The sequence below is a fragment of the Microchirus variegatus genome (genome assembly GCF_963457635.1).
Source record: "Microchirus variegatus genome assembly, chromosome: 20".
In the NCBI taxonomy this organism is placed as follows: domain Eukaryota; kingdom Metazoa; phylum Chordata; class Actinopteri; order Pleuronectiformes; family Soleidae; genus Microchirus; species Microchirus variegatus.
In genome coordinates this window covers 7,085,502-7,102,612 of record NC_139821.1, presented here as the reverse complement: position 1 = coordinate 7,102,612, position 17,111 = coordinate 7,085,502, and the positions used below count along the sequence as shown (strand labels likewise).

General features: G+C 42.4%; 1 protein-coding gene across 1 annotated transcript in view; it reads left to right on the top strand.

Moving 5' to 3' along the window:
- Positions 1-17,111, top strand: part of iqsec3a (IQ motif and Sec7 domain ArfGEF 3a) — a gene marked incomplete at both ends in the record, with an annotated part of 88,237 nt that overhangs the window by 34,914 nt on the left and 36,212 nt on the right. The window contains one exon of the mRNA XM_083906915.1: positions 14,339-14,975. Within this exon, the coding sequence (XP_083763041.1) occupies positions 14,339-14,975 (637 nt within the window). The remainder of the gene's footprint in view (positions 1-14,338; positions 14,976-17,111) is intronic.

Below are 17,111 nucleotides of genomic sequence, written 5' to 3'. Positions count from 1 at the left end.
CACATTTCACTGAGATCTAATTGAATTTTCTCCCGCTCTTATCGGCCTCTCACCTGGATACCATCTTCCGCTGAAGACTCAGTAGGAAACACAACTACGCTGCCTGGTTCTACTTCATTTTTTTTTTTTTTTTGTCACAACATGAACACACTGTCACATTTTTTTTTTCCCATCCATCACTTGAAAGCAATTTCACTGCAAATGTGTGTGTGTGTGTGTGTGTGTGTGAGAGTCAGTGAGTACTGTGACAGATAGCGGAGCATGTGCCAAAAGAGTGAATAGTGAGCCTGACGGCAGACCGATGCATCGCCTGCCTCGGCTTCCAATCGTGACAATGAACATCCTTCTCTCTGTGGCACCGAGTGCCGCCGCACAAACGAATGGTAGGAAGAGGGATAAATAACGCGTCTGCGAGACGGTGTTTTCTGTAGCAAAATCAGGAGCTGTTTGTCCAAAAAAAACAAAAAACGTCATTCATTTGTCAGCGCGGTTGAAGAACAGTGAAAGTGTGATGTTGTGTAATACCAGATCTGGAGAGTTGATGTAGCAGTGGGCACGTCATATTTTGTTTGATTGATCGCCACTAGAGATGGGGATTGGCATCGCACTTTATCAGCCGTTGACTTGTTTTGTTGATGGATTTTTGATGAATGGAAAAACCCATTGTCGGAGCCATGTCTCGTTTTTATTTGTGAGATTTTCCCCCCGCAAAACCACAAGGGGGTTGTGTTTTATTTCTTATTTTCTGCTTCCTCCGGGGTCATGCTGGGTTATTTGAGGCATCATTTAACCCAGGTGTTGCCGATTGAAAGGGGCAAAGAGTTTTCTAATGTGCTTGGTTTTAAGTTTCATTTTGAATTTTAATGGTAATAGAAAAATAAGCACTCTTGACTTTGCCGAAATAAGACCCAGCGTTCGCGACCCGGTTGGAACAGGTTCTCCAGTTTCCTCCCACAGTCCGAAAAACACGCAATATGGGGATAAATTGGACATTCTAAATTGTGAGTGAATGGTAGCAGCCAGTAGTGCCACAGTACAAGATTTAGTCGCTACACCCGTTACCAAGAAGGTTGTTTTCACTGCGTTGAGCTTGACGGTGTTTGGACTAATGCAGCAAAATCGTCACTTCCAGGGAAGCTCAGCTTCTCTGGGAGTTAATGGAGCTTCTGCATGATGATTGGAGTGTTTTCTGCGAGGGAAGTCAACCTGTTATAAAGTGTGGCCTCACTGTGAGAAGTGTGTAGGTTTTCTTCTAAGGCCCAGGTCATACTCTCTATGTCCACTAGTTGTCTGCGTGGAGTAAAAGTTCCTCATCTGCCCCCATTTCTTCATTTGTGTCTGTGAGCACAACAATTCTCCGATTCAGTTGATGGCTCTGAAGCTTGTCGAGGTCAAAAGAAACTACACAACCTGCGTTATTATTCATGCTTTTGAAATTGTTTCTTTACTGTTTTACACTATTTTTATTACTGTGCCACATTAGCGTTCTCTAAAACTGAATATGTACATATAAATATTTAAACACTCCCATTTGAGAACCACGGGCTCAATTGCCATTGTGTTTTTTAGCTGCCTCATAGTTAGCGTCATCTGCCTCTCGCTTCAGTTTTATGATTCACACAGTCATCTCCCCCCCCCCCCCCCCTTAATATTTATACGTGTCCAGGTTTTTCCACTCTATTACAACAATAGTAAGCACTTTGGTTTGGCGTCATGGGCCTCGTCGCTAAGCCTGACGCAGACTGTCCTTGAGCTCAAAATCCCCCCCCCCGAACATGAACATGAAAGCAGGCAGGATGACAGGATTTTAGGGAGGTTTAGGGAGATAAAAGAAAAAAAAAGAGCAGCAACGTGACATGGACTTATTATACTTTACTGTTATTATACTTAATAACCTCACAAACAGGTCTGTGTGCTTGTATTTATGTCTTTTGTCAAAGCCCTACGACTTTAAACCTTGTTTTTTTTCAAGATTATGACCTGGTTTTAGGGTTAGAATAAGGGTTAGACACTCAGTTGTGGATTGATGTTTTCACTGTCTGCTATATTGGCAATGCTTTACCATACAGTGTGAACGCCTGAAACTATAACACACTTGAATATATTCCCTGGAATATATCACAACGTGATGGTGTCGAGACAAACGTCTTTGAAAAGATACTTTAACCTGTGTAAGCAAGAACACAACATAGAGTCAGTGCAAACCGCAGCCAAAATAAAAGAGCCTACAGCAAATATTAGTGTAGAATAATCATTTTGTTGGATGACTTTGTGCAGTATGAACAAAGTCAGGAGAGACAAGAGCACACAGGTCATACGGACAACAAGTATGGACTGATTTAAAGGGCCAGTAGGTAAGAATTACATATCCTTTCAGGGCAAGCAACGCCTTTGGCTACAGTACATAAAAGAGTTTTTTTCCTGAAGCTATGAAAAACAAACTGAACAGCATATTGATTTTTTGCCAAGGGAATGTTAGCTTTAGTTTGGCACTGCTTAATGTTTGTTTTAGGAAACTGTATTATGCTGTATTTGGGAAGTAGAAAGTGTGTCAAACCTCGATAAATTTGGTCAAATATTTTTCGATATGATGCCGCTATATGACAACACAGACGTGTACAAATGTTGTATTTACAGATTCTACTACTTATGTACAAGAGACAGGTGTACATAGGTGTATAGAGGCCCATTTCCAGTGTTCTAACGGTACATTGTGTTTGCTAATCATGTTAGAAGACTATTGGATGATTAGAAAACCCTTGAAAACCCCTTGTGCAACGATGTTAGCACATTATTTCTCATCTTTTCAATGGCTTGACTATATTTTCTATTCATTTTGCAACACTTTTGATGAATAAATGTGTGACTTTTAATGGAAAACACAACAAAAATTGTATAGGTGACCCCAAACTTTTGATTTTTAACGATTCATGCAACCCTACTTGTCCTCCACAGGGACAAGTGGATATCTCTTCTTCCGATTTGAACTATTAGGGCAACTTTTTCCATGTTGGGCCTAAAAGTTTCCCTTTCCTTCAGCGAGCTAATGTATCAGTGCCAGAAAGAGAAATGCAGTCTTCATAGACTCACAGTTTCAAAGTTTTCTTTAATACCTTCTGTGCCTTAAAACAAATGTATCTTTGCTACAGATTTAAAAAGGAGATTTGTTCATCGGGACACTTAGTTTTTTGTGGGGGAAACTGGAAAAAGCCAAATAAGGAAGAAACACAGTTATTTCCCCCCCGACAGGTCAGATAATAGGCAATTAGCTTGTGAAATCATCAGGGAAGTGGGGGTGTCTCGATTGTTTGTTCCCTTCACGACGAGGTGAAGCAGCAGCTGAATCCAGCCATTGTTGTTCCCCGAACACACCGTTCCCTTTCTCCTTCTCTGTCAGACGACGCACATTAAAACAAAAGCTGGTGGTATAAAAATAGCGCTCTGATGTGCGACAAGATGTGAATTAGAAGTAGGGAAGTGAGCGTCGCCCAGACGGAGAGATGTGAAAAATCTAAGCCGGTGCTTTAGAACAATCACGATCAATGACGCTTTCCAGATCTCCCAAATCGGGAGAAGTTCATTTAATGGCGTATTACTGCGGATATGACAGATGAGTCACAACCGCATCAATCTTAGCTCCATCTCTCTGCAGTCAATGCCAACCACGTAAACCTCGTGTATTGCTTCTTTGCAGGTGGTGGTGGTGGTGAATCACATGAACTGGACCTGAATTCATGAATCGAAGGACTTGGGGGGAATTAAAAATAGAGGGAACACTAAAATGTGACAGCAATGAATCATATAACGTCACATAAATTTTAGCCCTTGGACGTGATTTAGACGACTTGAAGTTGTGTGCAGCCGGGGGAAAGTTGTGTGTTGATACAGCTGCACAGCGGTGGTGATCGCTCTCAGGCAGCAAGGGAAGCTCAGCGTCCTCTAAAATGCCCTCAAAATAAGTTTCTGCGTTGAGTCGATTTTATCGCGGATGACGGATCGTCTTACGTGATTTTCGTATTCCCGTAGCAACCTCAACTTCAACTGTTCTCTACGGGACGCACATAAGAGGTTGTTTTCATTGTGGTGAGCTTGACTGTGATTGGACAAATGCGGCAAAAAAAGTCATTTTCCGGGGAAGCTCGGCTTCTCTGGGAGTTAGGCTGAATCCCAATTCCACCCCTTCCCCCTAACCCTTGCTTTTGCGCGTTCGTGTGAGGGGTAGGGCTGTCTCATTTCTCATTAGGGTTAAGGGCTAGGGCCAAGCCGCAGCGCTACGTAGCCCTTGAAACGAAGCTTCCTAACTTGAAACGGAGGGCGTTGAGGAATTTCCCAGCTTCCACCGCGTCACCTGTCAGCGAAGTTTGAAAGCCGGCCGTTAAAGACTCGCACAGATGTATTTTCAGCATTTTAATCAAGACAGTCATCTGTAATGATACTATTGAGGGCTTCTTCAATTGTCAACGGTGTTTCTGAATCACTAGTCAAGTTTGTTTTGAATTACTAGCTAGTCGTAGCCGATGCTATCCAGCGTCGCCTCCGATGTTGTTGGTTAGCAGCTGACAGTCGTAAAAACTGAAAAATAGCCCAGGCAACAGACATTACTTGTGAGGACGGCATTTTTGGATTGTTCCATCAACAAGCCAATCGCATCGGCTTGTTGGTGTAGCAGTCCGCGAGCAACAACAGGAAGGGAAGCTCAACGTCCTCTAAAATGCCCTCAAAATAAGTTCTGTGTTGAGTCTTAACGCAATTATATCAAGGATGACGGATCGTCTTACGTGATTTTCGTATTCCCGTAGCAGCCTCGACTCAACTGTTCTCTATGGGACGACACAGAAGAGGTAGTTTTCACTGCTTTCAGGGAAGCTCGGCTTCTCTGGGAATTAATGGAGCATCTGCATGAGCTGTCTGAAAGGCGGAGCCAGTTTTTGATAGAAAGTGTTGCAGAAACGTACACGACAGACTATAGCATTTCATAATTACCCTCGCTCTAGTCTGACTTTTTCCACTGCCGCAGACAGACGCACACACACGCACGGAAAGTTTCAGAAAATTAATTCCACTGCTTGTTCCGCAGTGTGATTGGATAAATGCTTTGCCCCCGCCTGCCCTCTGCTCACACACTAATGCTCCCTCTGTCAGGTTTGATAGTATCACTTTGACAGAGCTTGTTTTCAGACAGAGGAACGCAGCATACAAATAACCTTACATCACTTCTGCTCACAAAGACCAAAAAACAGAGGGGCAGGAATGCTAATGGCGGCGATTGCACACTGCAGCTTTGAATCGTAGGTGTGAAGAAGATGTTATATCTTTAAAAATGGTTTATTAGCAGCAGAGATTAGGATGGACGACTGATCATTTGAGATGCATCTTCTCCTGCTACTGCCTCGCTCTCCCCATCTCTCTTGCTGTGTTGCTCTTTATTTTACACACATCCTTGGGCAAAAGGCTTTTGAAGAGATTCAGTCTGAGCCCCCGTCTTGCATATTTCACGAGCTCCGAACCTGTTTTTTTTTATACTCCGTGCTGTGTTGTTGTTGGAAAGATGTTTCATTGACATTACACGGGATTGCCCGTGGACGTAGAGCGTCCCTGAACACTTTTGAGTAAATATCCTCATTCGATCTTGAAATTCTACATGAGAGATAAACAGAAAAACCTTTTTTTTACAGCAGACTATCTGTGTGTCATATCGTGTTTTGAAGTCTTCCTGTCCCTTAGACAGTTGGACTCTCCTTGTTTATCCTCACACATGAACGTTGATTCCACTCCTCAGAATCTATAGATCGCATATAAAACATACAGAATAAGAGACTGCTGCACTTTTATGTCAGGTTTCTTATCCTCTCTCTCTCTCTCTTTCTCTGTCAGCTACTTGCTAAGCAGTGATATTCATGAGCTCTGTCTTCCCGCCCAAGTGAGCACAGTATCGATCGTCATCTCCAAAACCTATCTATCCTTTCCAGATTGATCACAGTGGCTGAGCGGAAAGAGGATGATGCCACCAACCACCTATGGGAAAATTAGGCTTAGTATAGTCTTTGTTTTTCTACATTTATTAACCCTTAGAACACATTTTCACCAACTGTACAAACAAACCTGAGCAAAAACAACTAAAAAAGTCTGGATTGAATTGATGAAATTTGGCACTACGTCACAGTTGGCTTGGCTCATTTTTACGAACAAAAATAAAAGAAAAACAGTCTATTTTGGAGCTTCTGCACACTTATTGCTACTCTTGCTTTAAAAAAAATAAAAAAATAATAATATGCAATATAAGATGAACTTTGACTCATCAACACAAAAGAAAATGTGACCTACACTCTTAGAAATAAGGGTTCTTCTACAAGGGCTGAGGTTCTACCTGGAACCATTTGCTTCTGAAAAACCCAAAGAAAGGGTTTTTCAAGGGTTCTTGGTAACACTAATGGTTCCAGTAAGAACCATTTTGATCCAGAGAACCCTTTAAAACCTGAATAAAGGGTTTTAAAAGGGTTCTTGGTTCTACCTGGAGCCAAAAAGGGTTCTCCTATGAGGACAAGCCGAAGAACCTTATATGGTTCTACTTAGCACTTTTATTTCTAAGAGGGTATGAACACACGGCCCCAGAAGGCCCATATAAGGAGTTGTGTATTATTCCAACGGCAATTTATTGTGGAAATAATACACAACTCCTTATATGGACCTTCTGGGGGCGTGTCCAAGTTTTCTCCGTCGACATCCGACAAAATAATTGTCAATAGCTAACATTTGTCAGATTATAAACGTATTATGTCGCTCCAAAAAATCAGTAGCCAATCAGCAGGCAGCTTCCTAAGGCCCCGCCCACAAACAACAAACCACAGCGCAAAGAACAAATCAGGGAGCGCAAAAAGAACAACAACAAACCAAGGGTTAAGCTTTTAAATGATTTTATTATAGTTTTGTTAATAACTACTCTAAATATACAGAGGAGGTGAACAAGGGGTGAGACTGCAGATTAAGCAGAGCCACAGAGGCAGTTCTGTACGAATGTTTCTCCTTTTAATAACTAACAGCGACAACAAAAAAAGACTCAACTTGACCTGGTGATTACGGAGAGAGCTGGTCTAGTTTAATAATGCTTCTTTATGAGGAGCGAGGACTTTTGCAGCCTGAAAAGACCTATAACAGTGAATCCAAAATACAAATGACAGATATTGAAAAACATCTTTTTTATCGTCTGGCATCTTATTCCACATGTCTAAAATCTTCCCCGTTGCAGAGACTGTGATGAACTCCGTATATTACCATCCTCGTTTATGCATCGCTAGAATAAAATATGCCTGTTGACACTGAGGCTTCTTCTGCTGCAGTGTGTCCTTGTGTTCTGTGCCTGATGAAGTGATTCATTCTCAGTGAGGGCACGCAGATGTGAGGGGTTTGAGTTTGAAAGAAGAAGGATTGCATAAGCAGAAAATGTTTTGTTTTTTTGTTTTTTTTAACAGAAATAAGTGATTTTGGTTATTATATATATAAGTCTGGCTCCTATACTGGAAAAAACAAAACAAAAACACACACAAGATAAATGACTTCTGTCTGGAGCAAAAACATATCAGCTGTAATTGTCTGCTTCAGGGAGCTCTTCTGCTGATGCAGTTTACCCCAGAATATCTTCTTCTTCTTCAGCAGCTCCGTGGCTGTGGTCCACTACAGGAAGATAACGCGGCCTGATACCTCAGCACCGCACGCACACCTCAACTGTGATGTTTCGGCAAAAGCTCAAGGTTAATAATAAAAAAAGTTGACGCAGCCTGAAGCGACACTGAGTTCACACGGAAAACCTCATCATTGTTTTTTTTGTTTTTTTCAGAATAAAGATAAGAATAAGAATAAGATTTACATAAAAAATAAGTATAATCATATGTCTATGTAGCATTTGGTCAACTGTAACTGTCATAAAAATACAATATATAAAAACACCCATCTAGTTTAAAGCCTTATATGGACATCCTGGGGGGTGTGTGTTTATAGGTCACATATTCAGGCTTTAAAAATGTGTTTTCTTTTGTCTTCTTACGCTTCATTTTATATCGCATTTTCAGTCGTGATATTAAGTGGCAATAATTGTGCAGAAGTCCTAAAAATTTGATTGTTTTTTTGTTTTTTTTCGTAAAAGCGAGCCAAGGGAACTCTAACCCTTTAAGGTACTACTCAACCGTTTGGTCGACCACACTTTAAGTTACTATATTGTACTGAAATATGCATCAAGCTGAACTCACTAACACTTTATGTGACTTGTGAATGTTGTGAATGTTGTACTTTATGAATTATGCAAACCAGGGTTATTATAAACAGACGTCTCAACCTTTTGGTAGAGGCCTGTATCTGAAAAGGGTTAAAACTGGGAGGTATCGCCAAATTTCACAATTTCAGTCCGACTTTCAACATTTTGAGTACTTTTTGCACAGGTGTGTATGTAGTTCAAAGGATATAAGAGAATCTATATTGCACATTATTATATCCTCTGTATATACTTTAAAAAGCAGCTGAAATTCTCTGTTTTGTAAGGTTTAACACACTTTTTTTCGGCTAGTCTATTTATGCAACCGCCTGTTGTCGATCTTTTAATATCTTTATCTGTTCTAAATCTATCCAACCACTTCAAGGTAAACACGTATCCAAGGTGTCAAAAAAGCATATATGCTACTTCCTGAAAACTGTTCCCAAAGTAAAGCATAAAGACACTCCCTCTCCCCATCTCCCACCAGCAACAAACTAAACACACATTTTAAAGGTTCATTAATAAAAACAAGCACACAAAACCACGTCTGCTGGCTGTGTGCAGGTTTGAGGAAAACTACAGCAGCTGAGATGATCAGGCCTTTTATACAAGAACCAATCAGCTCCCAAGACTCTCACACACGTGTGTCAATCACTCAAACATACACACCTGCAGCCCATCACACACTCACATGCAGACACATACACACAAGGAAAAGAAACACGACCGTCTCCCCTTAAAAAGAGAACATTTCTCTCCTTCGGTTGTGTCTCCAAACAAGCGACAGAACATCTAAGTTGTTGTCGTCCGTCTGCAGGAACGATGACAATGCAGCATCTGGAAAAAGCCTTTCCTCTGTGTGTTTTTCTGGGACTCGACAATATTGGATCGTGCTTTAGTCGTCATGAGCCACTCGGGAGTGTTTTTATTTTTTTTTTAGACTCACATGGTCACGAGAATTTCCGAGGCGTACTGTACCGGTGTGCAGGCGTCACATGGTTCCTTCCATCATTGTTTTCTTTTTTTAGCATCACAGTGTTTAACCATTAGAGCACAGAGCATTTCCACTGGTTATTATTTTTTACATGACTATGTTTAAATGTGCATCATGTAATAAATCTAAAGCAACTGAATAAAATCCTCCTAATATGTCACAGAGGCTCAGGAATAATGTTCATATAACAAACTGAACTCACCAACAACAACAGTACAGACAAAATATTCGCATTACAAAAAATATTTTGCAGACTGCAAATCATGTTTTGGCATGTGGCGCCACCTACCGCCGTCTACCAATCATTGCAGTCAGTAGAGTCTCAGCTGCCAAGCAACCACCACGAGTTGCCAGTTACGTCAGAAAACGAAACCTAAAAGACCTCGGTATTTTTAATTTGAATGTAGTAACCGTTTTTGGCCACATTCATACATATGGCGCCTTTAAATGTACAGTATATACAGAGGGTATAATGAGAATGTGGAATACAGAGTTTCTTATATCCAATCTGGTGGGTCATTTTCACCAACTATATAAACACATCAGAGGAAAAAAGGCTGAATTATGTGACCTATAAACATCCCACCCCCAGGATGTCCATATAAGGAGTTGCGTATTTTTCCTACATCTATTAACTATGGGTGCACCTGTGGCACAGGTCCGTGCCGCATTAGCACTAAGGGTTAATCATTAAATTCTATTTTTAAGGCCAACATTCCTTTGAATTCACCGATAAAACCTTGGGTTGTTTCGTTAAAATGGGTGAAAACGTTAAAAACTCAGAGTTGATATATCATTATGTTTTGGCTGTCAAACATGTTTTCCTTTTATTTCACCCTTTAAATATTGTACTTCTCACATTGTCACAGCTGTAATTATTTTTTTTTGTGTCAAATGTCAAAAAAAACAAGCTTACAGACTAAAATAAGAAAGCATCCTCTCAGGAGAAATCGCATATCTACATGCATGCATAAATAACCATTAGTCATGTAAATAACGTTATTTTTTATCCTGGAGTGCGAAGGTTTTGAAATAATGAATGTCACAGCCTGAGGTTAGAAACTGTTCTGACGTCTGTTTGTGTGGAAGTGGATATTTCTGTGTGTGTCACATGCTCCACAGCAGGAGGGTGAAGACAAGAGGCTTTAGTGGGGTGTTTACTTTGGGGTGTTCTGGGTGTCTTTTGCAGGTGACCTCGACGATCTGCTGCTCATTCCAACTCGATTTGACCGGCCCTATGTCATGATTTTGAAGATAAATGTCCACATGCAACCAGGCTGTCTATAGTGGGAGGATACCAGCTGTCAATCACACTGGTTATCCTCTACTTCCCTCTCTGTTGTTGTAACGTCGTTTAACAAATTGACGTCATGTTTTTATTGAAGAAGTCCTGAATCTGGTAATTGAGTCCATTAATCCTTCACGACAGCTCTTTCTTATGGTATAAATCAAGTGAGATGTCACAGTCGCTGCATGTACGTACACATGCAGCGAGTAATTAGAGCTGAGCGAGTGTTTGTTTTTCGAGTCAAAAAATCGCATTTTCAGACTTTACGGAATTAGCAAATCGCAAAAAGGCTTGTAATTTAGGACTCGGTGCCTGACTTCAGACCTGGGGGATTAGGCTTAACTGCTAATTAATCATTTCAAGAAGGGTTAATATTGTCGTGGTTTGCTCTATTGTGTTTTAAATCCATGTCACAGAGATTATAGAGCGGCAGCTTCAGTTTAAAAACAGTTATCGCGAATCGATAAGCCCTAAATTGTCTTATTTTTTGGATTTAGTCGAGGACTACTGTTTTACGTTTCTTTAAGTCACAGATTACTAAATCTCATATTCTCTTACGTGTTCATGATTTAATCTGTGACGTATTACGTCACGTTCTCTTAGAGCTGCTGCTTCCGTTCACTCAAACACTTGAGTGAACGGACGGTGCTGACGTCATCTTTGACATTTGGGGGTTTCGAGCTGATAGACGAATGTAAACAACACACCTCTGTCGGCCTCTTTGCAAACATGACAGAGAGAGCGGTACAGACGTCCGCAGACACCGTAATTATATTCTGGATGGATTGGAGGCTGCTGTACTCATCCATCTTACAAACTGACATATTTTAGGGGAGGTGGGAGGGGGGGTTTTATCAGCCACGTCATCATCGAGAAGAGCTCAGGACAGAAAGTACGTGTGGACGTGGATGTGAAGAGTGTTTGACTTTGAGGTTTTAAAGGGGAGATGTTATGCAAAATCAACTTTTTAATCATTTAAATTCTCTCTTGGGACTCTTGGGAACAGGCGATGTTGACTCCCGCGCTCATTGCTACGTCACGATGCGCTAAATTCCTGGAATTGTTGTCTCGCGGAGCTCCGCTTTGTCCGTAAAACACGCAAAAGTGCAGGCGAGGGCAACGGTATCCGAAAAGAAAGTCCGCAAAGTCCAAGGAAAGTTCTATTCTTGGTGCTCCACAGTGCAGCACAGAGTTCTACACAAACTTCCAGCCTCAGAGGATTTAATCTGACCAGTGGATACATGTTATATATGACGGCAATGTGCCTAATAGAGCCTGCAAATTATCACTTTTCCTAATGCTAACTGCTGTTAGCTCCCACTAGCCTCTGCGGCTGATGTAATTTCCTGTCCTCACTTTTTTTTTTAAGGTGGATCTTTAAGGTGGACCTAAAGAGATACTACTTAACCGAGCGTTCCGAACGGGGCTGTTTTGGCAGAGTGATTTAACTGCTGTGGTGCTTCATCCTTATGGTACTTTGACCAAAACATGTCACAGACATGTTCATTAAGACACCAGGGAGCTAGGTTAACTTGGAGATATAGGGTATAATATGAGTCCCTTTAACGGAAAGTGATGCCATTGTTGAGGCGATGCACACATACACATATATTACATTATGTAATAATATGGTGATTTATTTATTTATTTATGTGTCCCAAGTTACACGTAATCCCCCTTTGAGCAGCTATAACCCACGCTGCGTTTTTAGTTTTGTTTTATCAGATTTTGACTCGAAAATCCTATTGGATGTCAGATTATCTCGCAAGGGTGCAAACACAAATAGGAGAAAGGCTACATTTAGATTCACAACAACAAGCGAGCGAGCCAAAGACGCCTGGCTGCCCGAACAACGCTTCCCCGCTAAGCGAAGATCTTCTGTTTCCCCCCCCCCCTCCGCTCACCTGCAGCCGAGCGTCAAAGCAGCAGGTTCTTATTTCTACATTCATAATTCATTTCCTCATACGAGGGTCTCTTTCTATAGACGTAGCACGAGTGCTAAAGATACTTACTCCCTCACATGTGAGGAGACGTGCGCCCCCTGTGTGGGAAGAAGAAGTATAGACAGATCCAGAAAAACTAGTTTGATTGGACGGATGTGCAGAGGTTATGTTTTTCTTTTTCACGTATTTCTGCCAAATAAAAAGAAAGAAAAACACTAATTCTCGCTGCTCAAGTTTTGTCCTCGATGAATCATTTCTGCAGCACTGAAAAATCCTAATTTTATGCTCGCTGACTGCAACTCTTATCACCACGTCCAATAACACGAGGGAGGAAAGCGCTTATCTTAATCTGAGTAATAACATGCCAACTTGTTATCGCAATCACTGTCAACTAAAGTCTGGAAAACCTGGCATGGATTTCTGCAAAAAATATACTGATACTTGTGTGAGCAAGACCTGACATTATACTTAAAAACTTAAGAACTTCAGAATGGCTTTTAATACCCAGCGGTGTGGTTGGTTGAATTTGCTTTTACCGTCTGTTTTTTAATGCTTTACCGTCTGTAATGCTTTTATTTTGTAAAGAACTTTCTCCTGTGGGTTGTTGTAAAGGGCTATAGAAATAAAGTACATTATATTACATCATAGTGCTGATGAACACATGAATTTAGTCCTTTAACCTTATTTATTGGTGCATTTGTCGCTGGTCAACTGTTTCTAGCCATTCAACCAGACCAAAGCTCTTTTAAAACTCTAATAACAGAACTGTGTCGGCTTCCGTAATCGATTAATCTGTTGATTATTTTCCCGATTAATGGAGTTATCATCTGGTCCACGAATGTCTTGTTTTGTCCGCAAACCAAAAAAGATTCAGTGGAGGAAAGAAACAAAGAAAGTTTACACATTTAAGAAGCTGAAACAATCGAAAATTTCGTTTTGAATCATGAAAAAAACAATTCATCGATTGTCAAAATAGTTGACGATTCATTTAGTAATCGATTAATAATCGATTGAGTTGGTCTGATAAGGTTGAATGGGCCTAATTGGAGCAGAATATTCTTATTAAGGTGTTTACATGGAGCATTTTTGTGCCGTAGCTATTGGCAGCAAAAAGATTAAGAAGTTTTTTCCCCCCCCCCAGTTTTGTTTGTTTCAAACCCCTGTGAGGAACTCACCTCACTGAAATTACCCCTACTGATTTACCAGATACATGAATCAGTCCTCAGAGGACGCTCAGGCGTCTTTTGCCATGTACTAATGGGGAGGGGAACAAGAAAAGACCTCAGGAAATAAAGACGTGTGGGACTGAAACTTACAACGATACTAGTGGAACACAAGTCGAGGGGTCTCTCGTTGGTCTTTAGAAACGGATGAAACACAAACAACAACATCCTCTCACACCTCAATCTAATCTGTATCATAGTGCATGACTGTCCCCATGTCTTTGTGTGTGTGTGTGTGTGGTGTGTGTGTGTCACTATGGGCTGTCAACTTTTTTTTTTTTCTTAACATTTTCTCTTCTGAAGATTTTTCGCTGAAATAAATCACTTTTTGGTTTGATTTTTCTTTCCACTCTCGTTTGTTTGTTTGCTCTTCTGTTTTTTCCCCCCCTCTCCTCGTGTCCATTGTCTGTCAGTGTCTAGACAGACGAGACGAGGCACACAGAACAGAGAGGGTAGACAGATGAAAACTGGCCGCTACCCGCACACGCAGCTGCTATCAGAGTGAGAGATTAGAGAGAAACAGAGAGAACAAAGGGTCACCCTCTCTCTCTCTTACCACTAACCCAGGCAGACCTGGAGACGAGGTCAGAGCTCACCACGGATGCAGCAGCAACCTCACTCTGCATTTTCTCCTCCTTTCTACAGCGACGATGACCTTCCTCTCGGATCGTCTTTGGGGGAGGAAGGGAAGGGAGGAGAGGGGGAGCTGCAGAGTGAGGTCCAGTCACAGCCAGAACCGGAGCCGCAACCCGAGCCAGAACCACAGCAGCAGCAGCAAGAGCCTCATCCTCCACAGCCACAGTCGGAGCCCCAACCACAGTCACCTCAGCCTCAACCTGAAAGCAAACCTCAGCCTCATCTCGAACCCAAACCCCAGCCAGCAACGCCACCTCCAGAACCCGAACCTCAGCCGCATGTCGAGGCACCGAGCGACGACACTCCCGCACAGGACGCCACTGAAGCCCAGCCGCCAACGCCATCGCCAACACCATCGCCATCGCCGCCGCCGCCTCCTCGCGAGGAGCTCACAGTCGTCGAGCAAGAGGAGCAAAAGTCGGAAGACGCCGCGGAGCCAAAGCGGAAGCCTCAGGTCGAGGCCGAGCAGCCTCAGGTTGAGGAAGGTGAAGAGGAGGAGGAAGGGGGAGGAGCTAAAGGAGGTGGGGCTGGGAGGAGAGCCAGCCTGCACCACACAGCATCACCCTTGAGGGTGCAGCGCAACGGGGCCGGCTCGCACTCAGCCACCTCCGACTATGAGCTCTCGCTTGACCTGAAAAATAAGCAGGTAGGGCTGTGATGGCTGTGGGGTGTGTGAGGGCAGGGTTTGTGGGTCTGTGTGTGTGTGGGTTTTTTTAGATAATGGGAGGGCGGGCGGGAAGTGCAGTAACTCGGTGTCTGTGTGTGTTGTGTTTTGTGGTCTGATACGTTTGTCATGGTGTGGTTTCTGTCGTGAGACGTTGGTTGGTGATGGTTTGGTTTGTGAGGAGAAAAAAGCTGGTGTTTAATTACATTTCGTTGCTGTTGTTGTATTGACTCAGATTTTTTTGTTGACAACGCAGACTTTTATCTTTACTTCCTTTTCTGCATCATCATCATCATCATCATAAACCATCTTCATCATCATCTCATCCTCATCGCCTGGTTTCGTCCCTCACCCAATTTGGAATTGTTTAACGTTTAGAAAATTACGTCTTTCACTGCTGTGTTGTAATGTGCGTTAGGTATTGTTTAGGGCTGTCACTTTTTCCATACAAAAAAACAAAAACACGATTTCCGATATTAGCCTTGCATGCACACACACACACACACAAACGTGATTCTTATTCTTATTCTTAGCCTTTTCTACTTCCTCGCTCGGGCGGAGCCAACGGCTAAGACTACAGGTGAGTTGACTGTTTAGCTCCATTTTCACAGCACATAACGGTAGATCTAAGGCCAAGCCGTGCTCACAGTGCCCTCTGCTGGACCACGCGGGGGTCTGATGCGCTTCAAGGCTGTATACATTTAAAGATTTTGAAATTTCCCCACCAACTTTTTGGATAAAAAGTGACAGCCCTTGCATATGTGTACAAGGGTGCTAGCGGATGGAATAAACGCTGTACAGGAGAATTGCATTTGCTGCGATAACTGACTGTATCTCAAATCTGTGACTGTTGTTTTCAACGTGTGTCGTTTAATGATTGTGGTCTTGTCGTGCTGTTCGTCAGGGGGTCTCACGCCATCTGCATCGCATTGTGCGTCTTCATGGCGAGAACAATGCCACATTTGTCACCCATTTGCATCACTGCCATCCATTTCACTGTCACCCTCCAGCCCATGGATCGCTGACCAGGTAAGAGAACAGAGCTCGGCTTCGTCTTGGTGGCAACTCCACGTGTGTGTTAGGGTTTTTACGGAACTGCAAGATCTAATAATGTATTCAATTTCTTCCCAAGAAGTGTACTTTAGTACAGTGTAAGTTATTCAGGTGAAAGACAAATGTGAAGTTGCATTATGGGAAATCTTGGATCCCTGCTGTATTTGTCTGTCGCCACAACACCAAACCTTTACTTGCGCCACAATTGCTTGAATTCCTTTGCTTTATATCACTGTGTGTTCTGTTTCCCCAATTCTATGACATTTAGTGACCTGCCTCTCTCAAGCACTGGCCTCCATTGGGGGGGGGGGGTCACTTGACCACAAATGAGTCAATATCGCAGAATATTGAGTAGCTGCCCTGGTGTTAAGCGTTTCTCAGCCTCATGGGTGCTGATCACTAACTGAGAAGCTCCATTTATTCCGAGATTATTCACCCCATTTTAATAAGCCAACAGTAAATATACAACATACTCGGGCTTAATCGCTTCCCTTTTTCCAAAACCCAAGGTTGTTTTAACCTCGGCTCTCGACGACGCGCGTGTCTCAGTCTCACCTCCATTTACACTTTTAATCTCACATCTCAAAGCCCCCCCCCCCCCCCCTCCTCCTCTTTCATTATCTCCCCGTCAATGATGCTGGAGATACGCGATCAGCGAGATTGATCTTATATCAGTAGAGACAGGCATGCGGGGTGTGCGGATCAATGTCAGGGTAATTGGATCTGCAGGGGGCCGTACCCTGATTGCTGGTCAAGAACGACTCGAGCTTTAACTCACTTCAACTTAAGGCGCTGGGTTATATTTTAATATGCAGTGAATCTGAGGTCAGTTAAATGCAGTAACACTGTAAAACAACAACAACGTATGATTGAGGCTGGTCATGACCTCAAATGAAGAATGCATAATACATGTGTATTATATGTAATGTAATGTATCTATGACTAATTCCACAGGTGTTTTAGCTCCGATGTGCAAGAGATTAGATAAATCCGAACATCCCTGACAAGTTTCTTACGAAGTGAATCGATGATTCTCAGTGTCTTTTTAAACTCTCTCAGCCCAAA